The following is a 24,104-nucleotide window of genomic DNA, read 5'->3' as shown; positions in this document are numbered from 1 at the left end:
ATATATATATATATATATATATATATTTTAGTTATTTCATATTTTGCAGAGTCAGAATCAGACTATACCCAGCCCTTGATGGCAAATCAGGGTCAATCAGGGTCAGAGTCAAGGTCAATCAGGGTCATCCCGGCCAGATGTTAAAAAATCAGGGCCGATCATGGCGGGTAAGGATGGGGTGAACCCTGAAGGGTTAGGCCTGGGTTGAAGTTTTGCAGCCCTGAGTCAGGATCAGGACGAGTTTGGATCCAATTAAGGGGACTCAGGATTGGGCTAGGGTTTTAAAAAGCCCAACCCAGCCCGGCCCAGTTGCACCCCTAACCATGACCTTCGGAAATCTTGATGTTAAAATAACGAGTGTCACATGGACCAAAGAAAACAGTGGAAAGAAAAGCATTCTATGAAATAATTCTACACTCTTAAAAATACAAGAAAAATGTGCAACACAAGCCATACTGTTGTTGCAGCTGGATCCAAATTTGGCTGTCAGAGTTAATTTATTCAGCTAATACCGAAAGTACCCAAACGAAAAGCATAAGAGGGGGAGTGGGAGCTTATGATTCTCCACATTACAGGACCTAGCAACAAAATGGAAAGATACTGATGACCAAGGCTTACATTTCGGATGAATTTAGCTGCCCAGCTTGTCGCTAGTAAGTGCAAAGCTTGGGATATTTTAAGAAATACTAAAGGGAAAATGAATTATTCAATTTCTTTTGATTGCTAACAGGAATTGCAGCCTAAGCCGCATTACAACCAATTTTTTGCCTAAACTCTGACCTATATTCAAAATGTCACAGTTTTTCTCCGCCGTGTCCACACTCAGTATCAAGGTTTTAAACTCTAGAACAATCACAGAAACGGTCACTAGATCAGATCACGCCGGACAAATCTACTTATTTTTTTTTTTTTTATATTTTGATTTTACTCTTGAATCATGCATGTGGAACAGGATCAGAAAGTCAAGGATCAAAAATCGATCAAAACAGACACCATTCCGATCCAGCTGATACGGTGAATTGCGTTCGATTTTTCAGAAACATGCTGTGCATCGTTCTTGATGGGCGCCGTGGTCAATTCTGTAACCGTGTCAAAGATGGGGCGCCACCTTTTCTCGATTTCTCTTCTTGAATTCTACAGCCACTCCTTCCTCCATTCTTTGTTTCTTTCTTAATTTCTTTACTTCAATGCCGAACGGGAGGTAGGTGAGTTTTGTTTGCGTTCATCATTTCAATAAACGCTGACCGACCATTTTGACTTTTCATTTACCAATGTCAAAGGATTTTTGGTTGGTTCCACATTTTCTCTGCTAGGCTTCTTTCAGTGTGTATTAGGTTCTCGTACAAGAATCATATTCGTATAATCTGATTCACACAAATAGAATTCATCACCTAGCTTTTCTTTATGTAAATCTCATACATGTGTGGATCAATCTTGTATGAAAACTTGATCTGTTCTCTTTCGTTGGTTACTTCATTTTGTTTTGCTCTGCCTTTTTTTGGTTTATTTTTTCTCTTGTGCAGCTCATCGTTCTTCCTTTTTCTTACCCTAGATTGGGGTTGTGCTGAGGCTTGTGTTCAGTGCTGATTACTTGTTTTTGCTCCTTTGGTTTGCTGCTTCTCTTAGGTGTGTTGTTCTTCCTATGGGTTCTAGAGATGGGTGGAAGGGGTATCAAAACCTAGCCAGCCGGCCGGCCAAAACCGGTAAAATCAAATGTTGAATCCAATTGAATCATTTGGATTGAGGGTATGATGGAATTAGCTGAAAATCATTTCTCACTGAACCAACCGATAGCTAGACTGAAAGCCTATGTGATTGAAATTGATAAAAAAATTTCATGAAGAAATCAGGTTATGAATAGGTGAATTGATTATTCATTGATTTCAATATCCTTATAAGTTTTCTGGTTGTAAGATAAATTATTACAATTTTTTTTTTAACAAGAAAAATGGTGCTCCATGGTAGTGGTCATAGCTCCTAGGACAAGCCTCGGTGTGGGAAGCAACGCTTCCACAAGACCAATGGGTGATAGTGGGCATGCCAAGACTCGAGCCCACAACCAGCAGAGACTCGAGCGCTGATGGGTTGAGGGCATTTTCACCACTAAGCTACCAACCCCATTGTTATAAATTATTACAAATCAACGAGTATAAGTTTATGAAAAGGAAAATTGATCTGCAATAGCTTTTTGTTCACTATACATAATTAGTTGAACACTCAAATGTAATGGTTTGATAGAATTTCATTTTGTGATTTCAATATTAGTTATCTCCCCCTTTAAAATAATAAAAAATGATGTTGCAATAATTAAACTTTTTTTATCTATTGATTTCAATATTAATTATCTTCTCATTACAATTTATTCATATGTGCTCCGATTACAACATATACACATCAAATCAAGTTCACTATTCCTAATCATTTACTTGTTTGAATTGAGGTAGATGATTTAAAGTACTTTTACCCAATCTTTCCTCACTATAGATTAGTAACATAAGATTGGGAAACCCCAAGGAGGGTAGCCGAGTTAGCAAGGGACCTTCGTCTTAGAAAACTTGTGGTTATGAGTTTGACTCCTCTTATCTCTTTGGGACCACTCACATAGGGGGTGTTTAATATTTTGAGGGGCTCAACATATGTACTACATTACGAGAGAGAGAATCTATTCTCTTAAATTGAGATTTTTTATTCTTCAAATATTTCAGATTGGCACAATCAAAACAATTTCAATTTCTTTACCAAAAATCTATGGAACTATTACATCAAATATTGAAATCAATCCAAAATTGAATTCAAAATCACACCAATCAGCCCTTATGAGCAGTTGGATTCCTTATAAAATAAGGATACAGATTAGCAAATTTAGAATAAAAAATTTCACCCTTACTACCAAATATCAATGTAACCACATTACCTTAACATGATAAATTACACGCCAGCATTTTTTATCTCTGTATAAAATTCATAGCATCGATGGAAAGTGGCAACAGCTCCTGGACTAGGGTCGTTTTCAAAAGGGAGAGAGAGAGAAAGTGATAAAAGGCTTGGGCATCCAGCAGCGTGCCCAGCCTTCTCCCAATGGTTGTATAGAATTGAAATGAAACCCGTTTCAATTTAATAAAAGGAAAATTTTGCATCAAATGGTTCGATGGTATGCAGTTTTATGGCAGTAAGATATCACCACTTTTTCTTTTAAAAAAAAAAAGGATATCACCACCTCTAAAAACAAATTAAGTTGAGAGAGGATTGTGCATCCCATTAACTTTCGGTACACTAGCTGAATGTTCTAATCATAAGGCTGGACACAAGAGGGTAAGAAGGCATTTTCCAAAGGAGAGAGAATGGCACATGCTGGCAACCTCGTTGCGTGTTCAGCCTTTTTCCCAAAATATATATTAACTAAAATTTAACATTATCATTTAATATTAAGTATTGTCTCTAAATCATGTCTTTAGAGATGGTTTAATTATCCTTTCTAAATCCCTAATAAAACCTTTGTAATAATTACACCCCACCCCCCAAAAAAAATTATAAAACTCATCTAATATTTGATTCTCTTGTAGAGGTGTCAATACATGAGACAATATCTAATTGAAAGGAGAGGGTTCTCTAAGAAAACAACATATGAGAGTGTAACAATGAAGTATGGCAGAATAATTTCATTTATAGGAGGACAACGAAATCATTTTATATGTATGAGAGAGAGAGAGAGAGAGAGAGAGAGAGAGAGAGAGACTACCCTCCTCCCCTGACCTCTAAGAGGACTTTTTCTATAATTGAATTAATGTAGGAGATTTGAGACGTCCATCAAACCATTTCTTAGGTACCAAAAGCCATATCCGTCCACAACAGTTATCCCCTGTTAAACTTATGCATTTTTTTTTGGGGCTGTTGAGAGCGGATTCGCAAGACATTTTGGATCATTATACTCTAGACTTTGTCCATATAATTAATGTACAACCCCCTCCAATTCACAATGTAACCCATGTTGGTCAAAAGCACTTCTCATTTGTATTCTTCTTTTATAGGAAAAGAGTTATCTGGGAAAGTTTTCTCATCGTGTGCATTTACTTGCACCACATGAGAAGGTGATGTGATAAATCTAATAATTTGATATCGATATTGTAAATTAAATTTTAAACTCAAATTCAATTATATCATTGTGTAATGAAATGGCATTATTATAAAAAATTTCAATGCTTTGCTTTGCCTATGACAAACTGCATTTTTAGCTGAAACATTATAAGTGAGAGAAATTGAAGCAACCTACCACATGGCCACACAATTCTAACCCATCCAACCTGCCACATTGCAGGTATTGAACCGAGAGAATATTTTGATAATATCAGCTACCAGCCACCACCACCACATCCGCCGCCGCCACCGCCGCCACCGCCACCGCCACCGCCACCGCCGCCTCCACCACCATGGCCACCACCATAACCCCCACTATCATGGCCACCACCATGGCCATGATCACCATGGACACCACCACCATGGCCACCGCCTCCACCACCATGACTACCAGCACCAACAGCACCTCCACCATTGCTAGTACCACCACCATCCCCACCACCAGTATCCTTAGAGTTTCCATCTGTAGTACAAGTGATAACATCTACAGCAGCAGCAGAAGCTAAAGTAGCTCCAGCACCCACCATAAGAACCATGCCACCATCTTTGGTACCCTTATTGCTAATTCCTCGACTTGGCTGAACATTGCTATAAACAGGAAGAGGAGAAGAACTTGGCCTATAGCTTTGGTTGTTCTTTTCTTTCTTAGGATCTCTTTTGCAAAGACAGATCAACAGATACACCACTAAAACAGCTACAATCGTAGCACCACAGGCAATGAGAGCTATAGCATAAGCCTTCATAGTTTCTCTCTCTAGTTTAATGACAATTCGGTTTGTGTTCTTATGTTCTATGGAGCTATGCTCTGATTGTAATTTATATCTAAAGTTTTAAGTGAAGATAACAACTTTAAGACCAACTTCCACACAATTTCGTATAGTCATCAATGAAGCTTATGTGAAACATCTTAATCATTGACTCTTTGGGTTCAAGAAAAGCTGCTCCTTCAGTAGTATTCTCACGTCAGATGAATGAGCAAAGCTCCATTGACTTCCAAAAAAACTTCCCATATAATGTATTGGTGTGTCCCTCTCCGCTTTCTTCTGCTACATGAATTCCCCTCATTTGGATTTTTTTTTTTTTTTTATTTGGTTCACTTTTACTAATATTATAATCAATTTATGGACAAGTGCATGAAGTTATGTCAAAACACACAACTTGGTGCAGCTTCAGGTGCCATTGTGGCAGACCAGGTGGGATCCAAACCTTAATGGCAAGCAGGTCCCAGCCTCCCATATTTACCTACTAAGTTCCAGTACTCAAATTTAATATCGTAGATGAGTGGAAGTAGGGGTGTAAGTTTGAATCTGGCGGTCTGAATTTGCTTTGGCTCGTCCTGAGTCTGAACAAGTTCGGGTTCGCTTTGACTCATATTATAAAAAATTATCCCTTTTATTCTGCCAATGGAGAAAAGAAAGTATGAAGTCACAATCTAAGAGACTAAGAACAAATAGAAATGGAAATAAAAACCAGTTGAAAGAATTGAACGGATTTTGACAAAATTAGATAATGGAATTAAAGAAAGAAGAAAAAGAATATAATGGATTTAATTTCCATCCGAAAATCTAAATGATTCGAAGAATACGTGGATCATCGAAAAATATAGAGAAAATCAAATTAAAAAATGGCACTTGAGTGAGAAATAAAATGGGATATGTAAGATATTTTTTATTTTTTATTTTTTAAGAACCCACCAGCCCAACTCCCTTGGATTTACAGCAGGTAAGGCAGTTGTAGGCCAAGATTACACTTTCTCAATGGTGTTAATGCATTGGTGGTGTTTCCATTTGTACATTTCTGTAGTTTTTTGAGTTGTAGCCTTGTAGGTCCTGCAAACACCTAGGTTCTCAATTAAAAGGTAGAACTTGATGCTAAATTATTTTCATGACACAGTGACACTTCTAAACCAAATATATTGCATATATATATATATATATATATTAGCTTGTTATTTTTTGTAGGAACATGAAGATAAAAGATTTGTTTGCTCGTTTTAGTACTGCATCAATACTAAAAAAATTTCTAGCATCACGGGAACTGGCTCCATTTTATCTTCCTAAAGACAAAGAATTCGAAGCTTCACCAGATCGTGAAATTTCCTTGCCCTGGTTATCAGAAGGAGATATCAATTACTTTTCTCCTATCTTGAATCTGAAATTTCCACCCCTCTTATTATTATTTGGTACACTTTTACTAATATTATAATCAATTTATGGACAAGTGCATGAAGATATGCCAAAACACACAACTTGGTGCAGCTTCAGGTGCCATGTGGCAGACCAGGTAGGATCCAAACCTTAATGGCAAGCAGGTCCCAGCCTCCCATATTTATCTGCTGAGTTCCAGTACTCAAAATTTAATATCGTAGATTAGTGGAAGTAGGGGTGTAAGTTTGAATCTGGTTGTCTGCATTCGTCCTGAGTCTGAACAAGGTCGGGGTTCGGATTGTTTACCTTCAGGGTGGATTAGGGTTAAAAGACAATAATATAGGGTTAAGGTTGTGCTTAGCTTCATCTCAATTTTAGTTTTAATTTATATAACATAATTTAAGGCTGTCATCTTATCTTTTATTTAGAATAATGAAATCTGCTGGATCATTGATTCTTATGGTCATGTGTCCTAAACAAAGTTACACTTCATAATTTTAATATTTAATTAATCATTTGAACCTAATGGTCTAAATCTGCTCTGGTCCGTATTGCGTCTAAACAAAGTCTGGGTTAAGATATTTTTTACCCTCAGGGCAGATAGGTTAAAAAAAACTGACCTTGGATTGGTGTTGGCCCAAGCTTGGGTTGAGGTCTAGACTCAATGCGGTCCAACTCAACCCGACTTTGATTTTAACCTTGATTTATATAATATAATTTAGGGTTGTCATCTTGTCTTTTTATTTAGAGTAATAAAATTTGGGTCATTGATTCTTATAGTCAGGTGTCCTAAATACGGTTGCACTTCATAATTTCAATATTTAATTGATCATTTGATCTATTAGTGGCTTTTTTCTCCTCTTATTTCATAGGACGCAAATGGCAGAAATAGATTCAATTAGGGTTAGCCTGACACTAGAAAAAATCAAGGCCAATTAGGGCCAACCTAGCATAATCAGGTCCATTAGGATCTTGGGTTGGCATGAGTCTAGTAGGGTTGAACATAGGCATGAGTCCGGTAGGGTTGGGTTGGGCCTTGGTTGAGTTTTGAGGAAACCCATTCAATATTGTTCACATCCAGTGCCCAGTAAGTACCAAAAATGACACAAATCAATCTTTCACACACAAATGACTCTCCAGATATATTATAATAACAACAAAGCCTAATCCCAACTCAATAACGCCTTATCAATTTGGTTTGATTTTAATTGTTTTCAATTTCAATGGCTTTGGATGATAGGGTATTTGGTCAGCTAGGTTCAGGTTCAACAATGGCTCATCTCAGTTTGGTTTAGGCCAAAGCAGTTCAAGTAGAGATTTCAATATATGGAACAAGATCGGAAGGTGAAAGTTGCAATGATCTTTACTCTTTCTCTAGTTCTTCCCAAATTCCGTAGCATAATTTATTAGTATACAATAGCGATCCCGAGTAACTCAACGTGTCTTGATGCATTAGAATCATCATCTCTTGAGAATTCTCCAATTGCTATACATGATTGAGCTAAAGACTAAAATAATAAATAAATAAATAAAATAAAATAAGAGAGAGAGAGAGAGAGAGAACAATTCTGGTTGAATAAGTACAACTATCGCAGTTTTTTTTTTTTTTTTTTATTGAAAAACAATCATCTCAATTCACGACTATAGAATATCATTAAAATTCAATATGAAAAAAGAAAAAAAAGATATATATATATATATATATATATACCAAGTATAGGAAATCTTAACATTGCGTTAAAAGTGAGACTAAAGAAAAAATAACTAATGGATATCAAATGAAATTTCTTCAAACAAAATGGAAAATAATTGATTGCATCCTGTTTCGTTTTGAGAAATAATATCGGTAACATAATTATCATAAATTAGGCAAAAAAATCAGTGTTGGGCAAGGTCAAATCAAGGCCAAAAGTCAAGGTAAAAATTAGAGTCGGGCGGACCGTAGACATCAACGCTTACCCGCCCTAACCCTGACTCAAGTTCAAAAATTTTTAAAGACATAAGTTTCGAGTCTGACCTAATGCAGGCTTAGGGCAAGTTCAGGCCACTGTGGCCAAACTTGCACCGCTAGTACCATCCCATCCCATTACTAATTGGGGCTGGGAGCAAAGTTTGATCATGTTAACTAAGCAAGATAGTACTGGGATTGGCACCTTTAGTATTGGTACTGGTATAGGCCTGTCCCAAATACCATAACCGTCCCGTTTGACACCCTTACCTCCAATAACCGATTTTTTTTTCCCTAAATGGAATCAGAAAAAATATATAGTATGGGAATAAAAGTCAAATACTTGATTCTCCTGTAAAGTTGTTAATACACATTATATTAATGAAGTGTGATGGAACAATTTCATAAATAAGAGGGCAATGAGACCATTTCGTTAGAGAGAGAGTGAGAGTGCCGGTATACATACCATCCCCTTGTGGCTAAGAGAACTTTTTCCCATATAATTGAAACTGTCGTGAGCTTGTTTTATATTTGACAGGAACAACAACACCGAGCATCCCACTAGTAGTTCAGCCCATCATGGACAATATATATCATGCACTTGTCATCATATTTTAGAGCCTTCTCTTTTCATTGTATTCTTAGGGAGATCAATTTTGTTGTTGACTCCTTAGCAAGAAGCCAAGGAAGACCCTATCAGAAGAAGGGTGTACAGTAATATTACCAAATTCCACTTCTGATTGGTGGAGCCCCTTGGTCCAACAATATTTTGTGTTCTCCCCACTCTTATGAATCATTTATATTTTACCAAATACATTAGAGTAATGACGAGGTCAAGGGAATGACTCTTATTTCACATTGGTGTCATAAGGCACCCCTCTCCCCACCCAGCCCTCCAGCCCTCCCTCTTCAAAGAAAATTAGAGTATATCTGACTCTCTTGTTTCACATTTGTGCAGTAGTTAAAATCCCATTAAGGCCTTAGGCAGTTAGATAGGAATAATAATAATAATAATAATAATAATAATAATAATAATAATAATAATAATAATAATAATAATAATAATAACAATAATATTATTAATAATAATAACAATAATAAGTATGAGATTTGACACTCCTGTTAAAACATTCCTTAAATTACCATAGCCGCGTACATTTGATCCTTATATATCCTAGTCTAGACTCCATCCATGTATTTGATGCACTTACTTAACCACTTGTTTGGGAAAATATTCTCTTAGCTTACTCCTGGTATATCAAGTCTGAATATTTCCAAATACAGCAAAGGAAAAAAGAAAGAGTTTCCTATTGCTTTCCTATTACTTTCTTGGATCAGCTGTGATTATTTCTACATTTATCACTGAATTTTGTTTTCTTTCCTTTGATACAAGTGGGTTAGTGGAAAGTTTATAAAGGCCAAGTCTTTGCCATGTGAACACATTAATTTAGATCATGGTAGGGTTGGGAAGTTGGCATTGAGTACCCACCCAATTATCACTCCCATACTCACATTTCAAGTTTTAGCGTGAACAGAAAAGAAAAATAAATAAATAATGAGAGAGAGTTACGCAAAAGACAACCTGTAATTCATACATCAGTTTGTAGACCAATGAGAGCACTAGTAGAAGCATCATAAGAGATGGAATATTTGTTTTACATGAGGGGTGGGACTGTTATTTTACTCCCACTGTGTCTAGGTATTGGGGTCATGCATTACGCTTTTTTCAGATAAATAATCTATCTAAAATGCAATATATACGTTTTATAGCTCGAGTTTATTCAAAATCAAATTGTATTTTTGTATTTTTTTTTTTTTCTTTTTTTGGGTAGAAGACATATAGTATTAGAGAAAGCTGCTTTGGAGAAACTCCAACCAGCAACATTTTTAACAGGAGAAGGAGATGGCTGCAACCACCAAACATGAGACAGCGTAAACCTAGAGCTTGGCACCTTTAGTAAGGTTATGTGCCTCCCTAATAATCACTCTAAAACATGGACAAAAACAACAACTAAAGACAGAATGTATCAACTTCTATGGGGCTAATCCCACATATAAATGTCAAATGGGAGAAAATGTTAATTTGAGCTAGCAACCACCACCACCACCACCACCACCTCCACCACCACATCCGCCACCACCACCACCACCTCCACCACCACATCCACCGCCACCACCACCACCACTACCACCACCACAACAGCCACCACCACCGACAGCACCACCTCCATAGATAGTCAAAACACCTCCACCATAGCTACTCCCACCACCCCCACCTCTGGTATCCCTAGAGTTTCTGTCACGAGTGATGCCTTCTACAGCAGCAGCATTGGTTGAAGCAGCACCATCTTTGATACCCCTACTGCTAATTCCTCCACTTTGGTTGGTCTTTTCTTTCTTAGGGCCTCTCTTGCAAAGACAGATTAACAGATACACCCCTAAAACAGATGCAATTGTAGCACCCCAAACAATGAGAACGATATCAATCTTCTCCATAGTCTTCTCTATTGCTTGAGCTCTTATTCAATGATGATTCAGTTTGTGCTCATATGTTCTATGGAGCTGATCTGAATGTAAATTTATAGCCCAACTTGAAGTGAAAAGTATTGACTTTAAGACCAACTTCCACGCAATTTCGTATAGTAACATCATTAATAAGAATTTACTCTTTTTGGGTTCAAGAAAAGCTTCTCCTTTCATACCCTTCTTTCTTAAGAGGATTGATAGGTAAGTTCCATTGAGTCTACGGTGTAAATTTGGCCATGACAACCCAACTTCGTCCTAACCTATCATGAGTCCATAGTCTTCTCTATTGCTTGAGCTCTTATTCAATGATGATTCAGTTTGTGTTCATATATGTTCTATGGAGCTGATCTGAATGTAAATTTATAGCCCAACTTGAAGTGAAAAGTATTGACTTTAAGACCAACTTCCACGCAATTTCGTCTAGTAACATCATTAATAAGAATTTACTCTTTTTGGGTTCAAGAAAAGCTTCTCCTTTCTTACCCTTCTTTCTTAAGAGGATTGATAGGTAAGTTCCATTGAGTCTAGGGTGTAAATTTGGCCATGACAATCCAAATCTGTCCTAACCTATCATGAGCCCGAACAAGGCCTGAGGTAAGTTTTATAACCTTGAAGACGGGTTAGGGTTGGATCGGGCCCCAACTGAGGCCCAAACCAACCTTGATTTTTAACTCTGATTATATATATATATATATATATATATATGTATATACTTTTACTTCATTGTGCCATATTATTATTATTATCATATATACATGCATTGTAATATAAGGTAGATTGTAATACAATATAAATATAATATAGTATAATGTTAAATATATACACCACTCACATTTTTAATTTAAAAACCTTATAAATAACATATTATAAAATATAAATCCATCACTCACTTTTGATTTTAAAGATTCCTTAGAATGATGTCTCATTTGACATATATGTATATTAAAAATAAAAAAATGGGATAGATATAAGAACTCGATCCACCCTAAGGACAAGTTAGGATTAATTTTGTCCAACTTTAAAAAGATTGGATCGGACTTATGCCCAATTAAAAGGATACAAGGTTTACTTGACGTTTTAGGAACCCAAACCAACCCGACCTTGTTTCTCCTCTACCATTAACTTCCCAATAAACTTCCTGTATAAGGCATTGGTGTCCTCCTCCCTGCTTTCTTCCACCATCATAATTTCTCTCACTTGAAAATATTTTCAATGATATTATAATTGATTTTTGGGCAAGTGAATGAAGATCTGCCAAAACAGGCAACTTTGATGCAGCTGCATGCGCCAAATGGAGTCCAAACCTTTGTGGAAGTGTGTGACAGACTCACACTGACCGAAGAAAAATGATGGAAAGAAGCGGCACTTTATGAAACAGTTCGGACTATTCTAATTCAATCCACTTTATCATATATCTCATCATGCCTCATGTTCTGTTTTATTTTCCCTAAGCATACTTGAAGGCAATTGGACTCGATTCATTTATTTAAATTTTTGGAATGGTAACTAACCCTGAAAAAAAAAAAAAACACCTTACTGGTTGACATAAAATTTGTAACTCAAAATCTTTTGAGGGGTTAGGTTTAAGTACTTCTGAAACCCAAAACCAAATAGTGTTTTTGGAACTAGGTTGGAGACTATTGGTATATGATGTCTTGTATTTCGTCACAGTTTAATATAGGGAGTACTGGTGCAGGCGCCTCGACAGGCAAGACGATGGCTAGGATTATAGCGCTGCAGAAGATAATGGAAAAACAAGAACAAACAATACACAAAGGTTTACGAGGTTCGACAAGATTGCCTACGTTCTCGATGAGATGAGATTCTGCTTTACTATCAAAAGAGAATAGGGTTGCAACGCTCGTCTTCACACCTCTCATAATTGCTTACAGAGAAAGTAACTCTTGCTACAAATATATAGCAAAAAACCCTAACACCGGAAAGTACAAAATTGTCAATTCGAGTGGGGACCTAAACCCCTTCTATGCAGGGGGCTCCTGTCCCCTTGCAATCCCTACAGGGACTGCCGTTTGTCGAGTGCCTGCACTAGTACTCTCTGGATTAAATTACAACGGAATACAAGACATCATACACCAACATGGGAGCACATGAAAACAAAATATCTACAAAGATGTCATTTTTCATTTCATGGGGGTGGGCAGTTATTTCACCCCATGTTTCTAGCTTCAAGCACCATACTCCCCCATATAAACATTTTTCCGATTTATTTGATAAGGTCAAATATGTACCTAAGGATGTGAATTTGTAACCGAAACCGAACCGATCCATTTACACCGAAACCGTAAAACCGTTTAATAAATGGTGCGGTTATGGTTTCAAGTTTCAGGCCGATTAGCTAAACGGGTCGAGTCGATTTTAACCGCGAAACCCGTTAGTTTCAAACCAAATTGAAACCATTTAAACAGTTTAAACCGATCCGATTAATCCATATAACAATTAAATAAAGAAGGGGCAGTAATCCATATAACAATTAACAATTAAATTAAGTGTCCATCCTTCTTTGGTATGATTAATTGCAATTCAGTTCAAGTTTAGGCTTTAGATCATGAAATTGTAATCCATATATGTTATTATGTTATTATGTTATCATAGATGGGGTGTTTTGGCTGAACCACCTGTCATTTTAATATTTTATGCTGTAGAAGGTTGGATTTGGATGTTGTATGATATTAGTTCTAAATGTTTGAGAATGACCATGTAAAGAAATAGCACTAGATTATCAAATTAAGACATATCATCGTTAATATAGAATCTCTTATTTGTGGTTGCCAATTATTTTTTGATAAGCTTATGATCTTCAGTTTAGAGATGGTTGCAAGTTATAACAAATCGATTGTGAACCGTTTTACAAACCGTATAGAATAAACCAAAATCGAAACCGTTTAAAACCATGAAACCGACACTATTTAGAAACAGTGGAAACCGAAACCGTTTACTAAATGGTCACGGTTTCAGAAAGTGGAACCATTTAGTAAATGGTGCGGTTATGGTTTTAGTCAAATAAATATGAATTGAATCGATCCACACCGTTTAAACCGAAACCGAACCGATTAACACCCTTATATGTACCATGTGAGTTGTTGAGAGGGGTCGAAAATTTATGAAATCCCTAATTCCCTTGCTCACATTCTAAGTGCTAGCGAGAAAAAGAAATGGACAAATAAATTATTTATTTAAAATGCAGTATATACCTTTTACAGCCCATGTTTATTCAACATCAAATTGTATTTGTGGAGTCATGTGAAGTAAATACTAGCTCCCATATACAACATGCACCCAGCTCATTTAAACTTAATATGGGAGAAAATTTTGATATTTTCAACTAGCAATTCAACCAGCACCACATCCGCCACCGCCACCACCACCACCACCACCACCACAACCTCCACCACCTCCACCTCCACCATCACCACCCCCACCCCCACCACCTCCACCACCACCACCACCTCCTCCTCCAGTATCTCCACAGTTTCCATCACTAGTGATAACCTCTACAGCAGCAGCAGTGGCTAAAGCAGCGCCAGCACCCACCATAAGAAACATGCCACCATCTTTGGTGCCCTTGTTGCTAACTCCTCGACTTTGTTGAACATTGCCATACAAAGGAAGAGGAGAAGAACTTGGTCTATTGCTTTGGTTGCTGACATTTCGTTTCTTAGGACCTCTCTTGCAAAGACATATCAACAGATACACCACCAAAACAGTTGCAACTGTAGCACCACATGCAATAAGAGCTATAGCATAAGCCTTCATATTTCTCTCTCCCTTAAGCTCTTTTCAATAATAATTCAGATTGTGTTCATATGTTCTATGGAGCTGATCATTTGATTGTGAATTTATAGCCTAAATTTAAGTGAAAAAATATCAAATTTAAGACAAACTTCCATGCAATTTCGTGTAGTCATCAGCGAAGCTTATGTTAAATATCAATAATAAGAATTTTGTTCATCGTTGACTCTTTGGGCTTAAGAAAAACTTCTCCTACGCAAGTATTATTGACTACTAAAAAAAAATCTTATATATTTTTTTATAAGAAAAAGAAAAGTTTAAGAAAATACATAACAAACCCATTATTACCATTTTCTCCTACATAGAATAAATTAGATTTCAATTGCTAGGCTTATAAGCCAACCTTTTAAGAACCTGAAGAGAGTCAACATCATACCGATCAATTAATAATAGAAAAATAGGTAATAAGTCTTTCGGACGAAATTTCGCTGTTGCCTGGGTTACAACCCTTATAGCAGCCAAAGAAATGGAATCTAAAATGATATTTTGAAAAATACTACAACTTAGGAGGATATTTGTGAACCCTAGAGAGAAGTGAATTATTCCATTTCTTTGGTTACTAATAGGGGGTTGCAGCTACTTGAATGCAACTCACGAAATTTTTTCTAAGTCTTGAGATCTCCAAAAGAGTTAGAAAGCCCCCATCAACCTTTCTTTAATTTTCCAACCCATATGAGAAGCATTCCTCAACCCCACTAGCATACCTTTCGCTAACATATTTTTTTTTTATTTTTACTTTTGGGTGAAAGAAAATTCCTATATAAGGCATTGATGTCTCCCACCACGCTTTCTTCCACCACCAAAAATTCTGACTAAAAACCCACTTTCATTTATGTTTTAATTAATTCTTGGGCAAGTGAATAAAGACTGGAGCATCTCCTTGGCCCAAGAGGCTATCTACTCTCCTATAACATTAAAGAGCCATTTTTTTTTCTTTCCTATTCTATTCTATTAAGTGCGGCTGGTCAATAGTCAACCTATATACGATAGGGTTCACTCTCATGACTTCCTCCCCTTGGTGTTGACTCTTCAAACCGAAGCTACCACCATTAGGTTATCCTAGTGTTTGTACAATAACATTAAAGAGCCAAGTCGGCCAACACATAGCGGAGGTAAGACTGGCAACCTCTTCCTCTAAAACTTTCATTTTTGAGCATTTTGAGCAAAAAAGATTATTATAAATAAAGCAAAATATACATAAAACTGTTACAATATTTAAATCTCCATATAAAATGAATGTTATTCATTGATGATTGTATTAGGTGGATCGAGTGTTATGATTTTATATTTTTATTATGCTTTGTGATTATTGAAAGAGAAGTTATTCCAATTACTTGTGTATTATGCATATATGATAATTGATTTTTTTTTTTTTTTTTTTGTAAATATAACAAGAGTATATTAATAAATTAAAATGGATATACAAAACGGGTGACATCACGACATACCAATATGGGGGAAATACAAGATTGTCTAAAATTCCACCTTGGGCATGCCCATCAACATAAAAGAAAACAATCCAAAAACCCACAAATAGTATCCACCTATGGCGTTGCCATCAATAGGAGTCTAAAGGGAGCTCAAAAATAAAAATAGATCCCATCAGCCATTTAATTAATATGCAATTCTATAGTGTGATCTTTTCTCAAAGTCCCACATAACGTCATTGTTTTCACCAAAAAAAAAACATAACATCATTGTGAATAAATAGGACATGAAGTCCGAGTGTAGGAATCACGTTGTTTTGCGTTTCTTTTTGCTAAAGCATCCGCAATTGAATTCGTCTCTATAGAAATGCGAGATATTCTAAGGTATAGAGTCCAATTAAGGCTTAATAGAAATCCATTGTTGCATAAACATCCAATAAATAAAGTGATTAGGCACACCGACGACAACCATTATCGAATCTGATTCAACCCAGTTGAGACTATGAATTCAAATATAAAAAAGAACATCTAGATTTTATTTTATTTTTTGGTTTTCTGTAAACAAATAATTCTTCAATCCGTATCAGAATGTGAATTTTATTATACATATATTTTTTTATCAATTTTTGTATCAAATCCTAAAATTACCTGAACGAATTATTCTGAATTATTCTCCATCCTAATAATTCTTGAATCCAAATTTGTTAACTACACATACAGTACCCCCTATTTGAATGATAGTCCCAAAATACCCTCTCCTTTGCATCACAGGAAACCGTCCATCTATTTTTAAATGGAAAGAAACTCAGCTTGCCCATGCCCTTTATGCCTAGACACAATTGGGTATAAAAGTACCATGTGCACAAGGGGGTAGCTAGGTCTTTTCACCCCTAGCTATGTTAGGGGTAGAGAACACCAAATGGGTAGGGTTATTTCGTCCTATTTTTATTATAGAAAAGAACTTTATCTATGAGCATGGCCTATGCCGACTCTCCCATGTATTTATATCTCTCCTCCCATGTGAATAGACTCCTTTACTCCTTATGTTGGGGAGGACAGAGACCGACACAGGGAGTGTGACCTATGCTAGTACTCCCAAGTGTTTATATCTCTCCTCCCCATATGAAATCACATCTTTACCCTTAATTTTGTGAGAGAGAAAGAGAGACACTTGGAGCGTGTAGGCCATGCTCTCGAACAGAGAACCATTTCTCAGTTAATTATCAGGTAGGTCTAACTTAGATACAGAACTATGTAATTAATGATTTTTTTTAAATAAAACATAAACAAAAAATAAAAATGATAACCTCAATGTGATAGTTATAGTCACCCAAAAAACCAAAAAAATTTGTGATCGTTATATGGTTGTTTTCTAGGTCCGGAATTGGGGGAATTCGGCTCGTCAACGACTGACGATCCAACGATCCTCCAGAAAGTTCTCACAACTCGACACATGGCACTTCTTTAATCCTACGGTCATGAACAAATAACCCATTTGATTAGTTGACAGCATACATGACCCGATCCACCTCGTCGGAAAACACGAGATGCCCGATCCAAAAGAGGTTCTTTGATTTTCAGTCTCCGCCCTTTCCCTCCCAAGAAAAAAACCCTAGGTAAAACATTACAGTTCTGTAAAAGAGGAAAAGGAGGAGAAGGGGATCAAATCGTGATAGGATTTCTCATTGTCTCATCTTCCATTCGCAAAGAAGGAGATGGAGAGGGAGAAAGGAGGAAGGTAGCTGGTCTAGTGTTTTCCATGGTAAGAGGAGAAATCACAGAGAACTGTAGCAGATAAGGAAAACGAAAACGAAAACAAAAACTAGGCAGGAGAAGGAGAGGATGATTTTGGATGATTTATAAAGATTTGGGGTTTCTGGAAGCTGGGATTTTTCTGCTTGATTTTTCGTTGGAGGCTTAAATTTTGCCCCTGAGTTGATTCATCGGGTCGATCCCTTTAACGTTCATCGTCACTTGGAGATCGTTTGGACCTGTTTGATGTTTCTTTTGTATTTGTTGAGCTTATCTAGATATTCTTAGTGACAAAGGCTTTTTATTTATCGTTTGGACCCGTTTGATGTTTGATGTTTGATGTTTCATTTTACTTTTTCTGTTAAGCTTCATTCACGCCTTGATGCTCAAATCTGTTCGCATGGGTAACATTTCTTCTGGAAATTATGTTTCCATTGATTACTTGGGCTTGTTTCATGCTTTATCAAAAGCATATGAGGAATTTTAGCCCTTCTTTTTGTTCTTGAACTTTGAAGGGACTTTGAAGGTACCCTACAGCAAGATCGAAGCATGTGACTTACTTTCACAAAGCTTTTTAGTGGGCTTTTTGCCATGAAAGAGATGCAAATTCTAACGGCTACTTCTCTATGAATGGAAAACAAGAAACTCTATAACGATTTGGCTCTCCACCTCCTCCTCCCTCCTCAATTTCTCTCTGGTACTTTATTGGTTCTCCTCTGGGATAAGGACGAGAGAGCGTCATAGATCCGAGGGAGTCCAGTTTTCTCTATCTGGGTCGGGTTGAGTTGCTGAGTGTACCCATTAGAACCAAATGGGTTGGTTGTTCAAGACCGTCAGATTAAAGAAGTACCACGTGTCACGCTGTAAACTCGTTGGAGACTAGCCAAATCCGATTTTGCGTATGTGCAAGAATAAGCATTTAATGGTAGAGAATCTCTGTCCAGCCACAATGTAGCAGGTAGCGTCAAGAGTTTCAATCTTCAACTTCCCTGTTAATTCAGGTTAACCTAATCAGATTTTTCTCTTTCTTGTAGGTGGGACTTGGGAGTAGAACAGCTGTGTTGAAATTGAAGTAATTTTATTAGTTTTAACTTTCAACCGACACTTTTTGCAACGAAACCGTTGGAAGGGATTGATAAATGACACCTTCTTGGCTGTTGGTTGATGCTTATTTGTCTTCTTAATGAACCCATTTCGAATCACGTCTAGGTTCAATGCCTTCTGTATATAATTCAACTCTCACTGGATTAAGGGAAATTAGGTGTTGAGATTCTTAAGAAGTTCGCTGAATCCATGGGGGAACTGTAAGATCAACTCATCTCTGCTTTGATTTAAATTCATGGTCTTTTTTGGTTTAATTTCTTTTGAATAATCTGTGAAACCCTTATTATTTTTTTCTCTCCTGCTCTGTTTTTCCTTCTTTTTTGGTCTATGCAGAATGGGAAGTAATGAATTAGTTTCTGATTTAGAGAAAACTAATGAGAATAGATTGGTTCGTGAACCCTATGGTTCTGTTGTTCTTGGAGGAACCTTTGATCGTTTGCATGATGGTCATCGTCTTCTTCTGAAGGTTTTAGTTCCTACCCTTGATTCCTATCCTTTTAAATTCTGAAATTTGATGGGTCTATTGGGATCATATCTTTGTGGCTATTGTTAAAAACATAAAGTGATTTTTATTAGGCAGCGGCAGAGCTTGCCAGGGATCGGGTGGTTGTGGGGATTTGTGATGGACCAATGATTGCTAAGAAAGAGGTTTGTTCTGTTTATTACACATCTTTACGATTTTGTCATTTATTCAGATGTTTCTGCACTCTTTCTTGGATGATGAGTAATTTAAATGGACGATTTGTGGTTCTTTTGCAGTTGGCAGAGCTAATTGAGCCTATTGAGATGAGGATGAAAGCTGTGGAGTATTACATCAAGGTAAGATGGGAAAATCTTTGTCATTGCATTTTCTAGTTTTCTGCATCATTATGGGGTTTTACTGTGTACGTTGTTTAAACTCATTAATCTTCTTGTTACCTTCTCATGTCAAAAAATAAAATTTTGCAAGAAATCTGATTTTTCAATAGCTTCAGGAAACTTAAAACTGAAAATTGCTTGGCATCACACAATTTTGTTTAGTTTTAGGGAGTGTCAGGACTCAGGATGACATATGGTTAATTCATCCTGTAACTTGTCCACCACTTTCTTAGTGGGTAACAACATTTATTATTAGAGAAAAATCAAAATACAAAAGCTTATCTGCATTCCACAAACACATGCTACTTCATATCAAAAAATAAATAAATAAATAAATAAATAAATATAATAAGTGCACTCCACCAATTGAAAACACAGGCTATGACTCGGGAAGTGGATTAGTAGGCCCAATGTGACGAATCGCCCTCCGCAGCTTCTTTATCTAAGCCATCCGCTGATGCATTACTTGATCTCAGAATCCATCTTGAACAAGATGTGTTTGGTGATCAGGCTCCAACTTTGGAAAATGTGACTATGAAGATCACAGTTGTCTAGGCGCCCCTTGCTGGACGACACCTTGGGTTGTTTAGGCACCGCCTAAGTGCCTTTTTGGTGTCATTTAGTTGTCCAGGCCCCTCCACCGTATGGGATCACCTAGTCACCTAGACAACTATGACAAAGATGCTAGGACCCTAAACGAACTTGCAACTACTTCACTGTATCACTCAAATATCCCCGAATAATCTGTCCAGCTGTATACTTTTGCAGCAATTTCAAGCCATATAATGACATATCTAAGTTCAGCCTCAATATAATCATTTCTGGCAATTGTGGCAGCATATAAATATTGAGATCTCACTAGGAAGGTATAATCACAAAATCACTTCATTCCATTAATGCCCATTTTCCAGCTAATTCGGAAGATATTGTCATACGTCGCTTGAAACTTTAGTTTTTCTGACTTATTTTAGGTATAGCTGTCACGGCATCCATGCGACCCAATGCGTTGGAGGGGGCCTAGACAAAAGGCGACACCATCTAGCCAACCAAGACAGCTTAGGCTCCTGGATGTCTAGGCAACACCTTGACAACTATATTTTTACATTCATTTTTATTAGGAGAGAGAATGAATATAAAAATCTGGGTGCCCCAACAATTCAGAGACACTTTTCTCACTACTTTATTATAGACTGATAGCATGTCGTGGTAGTTATACTGCAAAATTTGTATCCATCAACATCATTTTTTAACTGATTAGTTATAGATATTATAAATGTTTATTTCACTTCTGCTTAAACTAATTGAATTATTATGGTATATAGAACCAATGGTTAGGCTTTTTGTGAAGACTATAAAAGTAGAGACCTCTTATACAAATGGAAAGATGAAATAGCTATAAAAATATATCTGATGTTTTATTGATACCTGGATAAATGCTTATCTTTGGTCTTGATTGCAGTCCATTAAAGCAGGATTGAATGTGAAAACGGAAGCTATAGTGGATCCTTATGGCCCATCAATTGTTGATGAAAACTTGGATGCTATTATTGTCAGGTACATTTAATATGTCCTTGGCATAATGATGTGGTTGTGTTTTCTCTTTATAGGGCTTGAAATTCCTTTTACTTAATGATTCATTCACTTTGTCATACTTGAATTTCATCATTTAGATTTTAAGCATGATTTTATTGCATTGTTCACTTCCAGATATTAATAACCATTAAATGCTAAAAAGTATGTTGACATTATGAAACAATTTGGATAAATTAAACAAAATACACTTATTAGACTTTGAAAGTTCAGCCTAAACTAGTACATCTTCTAGAAATTGAGAAGACATACTTCTGTGGATATAGGTGTGCACTCAACTTGTGTCTATATTTCTCTGGATTTACTATGTCAGATTTACGCTAATTTAACCATGATGTGGTCTCAGCATGGCCTTGAAAAGACCGTTCGGTGACCTTTTCCATGTGATTGCACATGTTCAATTTCTGTAATATACTAAGATTTGCAATTGACTTAACAGGTATATGGAAGTAGTATTCATTGTGTATTCATCTTATACTGACTTGGACAATCCTGCCTGATTAAAGTAGAAGTTAAATGAGAATCTGGATTGCCTTTTCTGAGGCTAAGGTCTCTTGAAAAGTTGAGCTGTTTTGTGTTCACTAGTGATATGTGCTTGATAGTGTATAAAATGGAATAGGTTTCTTCTTAAATAACCTTACCTGTTGATATACAGCTTTGAGTTTTTCTCCATATTCTGTTAATTTGTCAGTGATCTGTTCTTCCAGCAAAGAAACTATGGCTGGAGGAATCTCTGTTAACAAGCGAAGAGCTGAGAAAAGTCTGCCACAATTGGAGGTTAGTTTTTGAGCCGGCTCTCTCAATCTCACACATACAATCATTTGAATGAATGAATGAAACTCCAAATTTAATGGGTCTATTGGGATTATAGACTTGAGGTTACCTTACATACATTGGAAAATGTTGTATTCAAGTCTATTGGGATCATAGCCTTGTGGTTACCTGACATACATTGGAAAATGTTATTCACACCTTTTTGTGCCTCTCAACCTTGCTTATAATGAAACGTCCACTTTCCCATATGGTGTTGTCTTATTTCAAAGTGGGAGTGCAATTCTGCGCAGGATAAGAGAAAATTAAATAGGATGTGTGAGATTATGCAAATGTTTTAGAAATTTGATCCCAACATTTTTTTCAATGTCAATGTGGATCAGAAATTGGTTGACATGGTCGGTCACTCTATTTCTTTTGGATACTCTTCACAGATTGAGGAAGCAAGACCTTTGTCTGAAGAAAAGAAAAGAGAGAAACTGGTTTCAACTATTGTTTACTGCATCTTTCTCACCATATTTTAGCTTGTCTTGGACAAGCTTTCACTTTTTAGATATTTTTTCTCATTTTGAAGCAGGACAGTAGCTGTGTCCAATGCAAAAACAAAATGCAGAGATGATTTTAACTTAACAGGCTTGCTAATCTAATTCCCTTGGAATTTCTAATGTCTAGATGAAGTTAAAAATTAATGGACTTGGATCTCCCTCACTTTTGTGTTCGTGTTTTTTTTCACAACCAGATTGAGGTAGTGGATCTTTTACCTGAAGAAAATAGTGGTGAAAAACTAAGTTCAACCGCATTGAGGAGACTCGATGCTGAGAAATCCAAGTTGCAGACCAACATGGTGCACGGTCAGGGAGAATCAATGACAAATAAATAAACCTGATCTATGTTGAGGCCGGAAGAGAATTTAGTGGCGGCAGGGTGGTGAGAAGCATGCAGAATCACTTAAGCTCCTTAATACTGACTATGATAAACAGGAAGTTCTGTTGGCTGCTTCTAATAGGATGGAGTTTTGGGAGGAGCGACAGAAGTATTTACAGAATATGTTATGCCATTACTGCAACAGGGCAAAGATGGTGGTATCAGTGTACTGAATGATTAAGATTCAGAAATATGATCCACGGAAGATATCTTTTGTTTGAGATTGAATTTACAACAGATTGGTGTTTCTTCGCTTTATTATTTTCTTGGTGACCTTTCGAAAATACATGAATGAAGCATTTGAATTGAGATTTAATGGCCAGCCCAAACCCAATTTCAGGACAAGCCTATCCAGGTACGAATATAGTACAGCTACCATTGCACTCTACTAATAAGCAATTACAAACTATTCTTACAATGCCTCTGAGATTCAAATACCCATTACCTCTGAGCATGACAAATGGCGGTGTCACCTCACAAATAATGGGTCTCTTTCAACTAAAGTAGTTGTCAAAATTCTTAGACCTAATATTAATATTAACTCAACTGGACTCTCAAACAGGTGTATTTTCTTATATCCATGTTCACATTAGTGGCATTATTTTTGAAAACTCAAAATCCATCCTAAATTTAAGCTCTTCTTTACATGACGGAATTACTACGAAAGACATCCTGAGAAAATGGGAGGATATTGACCCACTCTATGGCTTCTACCACCTATGCAGAGATTACATGGCATACTCTCTCTCATACGAGTTTATAATGAAGATTTGGGCTGTAGTTATTTTGTGCCTCAGAACTGAAACATTATATAGCTATTCCTTTATAGCTTTACAGAAGGATGCCCTCTACTCGGTGAGGTATGTTTAGTTTGTGTATTTGTTCTGATTGAATCGGATGTAAATGTCTGATTTGCACTTGTACAAGTTCATTTGTTTGGCAATTTGATGGAGTTATATCAATGTAGAAATCCATTTTTTGTGACTTAATTGAGCTAGTACTCGTTTTTTAGGGCAAGTCGCATTTTTTTTATCGTAAAACTAATTTTGAATTCCCTTTGATTTGACACATAACCTAGGGTCAACCCTCCTTATGGTTGACTGATTTGCTTGA

At 36.6% G+C, this 24,104-nt stretch overlaps 2 protein-coding genes across 3 annotated transcripts in view; one reads left to right on the top strand and one right to left on the bottom strand.

Annotated features, from left to right (window-relative positions):
* LOC122059015 (glycine-rich protein 5-like) overlaps positions 1-4,877 on the bottom strand; it is a 7,332-nt gene extending 2,455 nt beyond the window's left edge. Inside the window, exon 1 of the mRNA XM_042621723.1 lies at positions 4,354-4,877. Within this exon, the coding sequence (XP_042477657.1) occupies positions 4,354-4,877 (524 nt within the window). The remainder of the gene's footprint in view (positions 1-4,353) is intronic.
* Positions 4,878-17,599: 12,722 nt separating this feature from the next.
* On the top strand, positions 17,600-23,307 carry LOC122058819 (phosphopantetheine adenylyltransferase-like). 2 transcript variants are annotated; one of them, XM_042621506.1, is made up of 8 exons: positions 17,600-18,702; positions 18,779-19,048; positions 19,182-19,314; positions 19,425-19,496; positions 19,608-19,667; positions 21,166-21,260; positions 22,004-22,073; positions 22,807-23,307. In XM_042621506.1, the coding sequence occupies exons 2-8, from the start codon at positions 19,038-19,040 to the stop codon at positions 22,945-22,947; spliced, it is 582 nt and encodes a 193-aa protein (XP_042477440.1). In that variant the 5' UTR covers positions 17,600-18,702; positions 18,779-19,037; the 3' UTR covers positions 22,948-23,307. The 2 variants fall into 2 exon arrangements, with proteins under 2 accessions (XP_042477440.1, XP_042477439.1); XM_042621505.1 differs by having other exon boundaries at positions 17,600-19,048.
* Positions 23,308-24,104: the final 797 nt, after the last annotated feature.

This window comes from Macadamia integrifolia, chromosome 13 (assembly GCF_013358625.1).
Source record: "Macadamia integrifolia cultivar HAES 741 chromosome 13, SCU_Mint_v3, whole genome shotgun sequence".
In the NCBI taxonomy this organism is placed as follows: Eukaryota; Viridiplantae; Streptophyta; class Magnoliopsida; order Proteales; family Proteaceae; genus Macadamia; species Macadamia integrifolia.
Note: the sequence above shows the minus strand (reverse complement) of the source record. Positions and strands in the feature narration are given on the sequence as shown.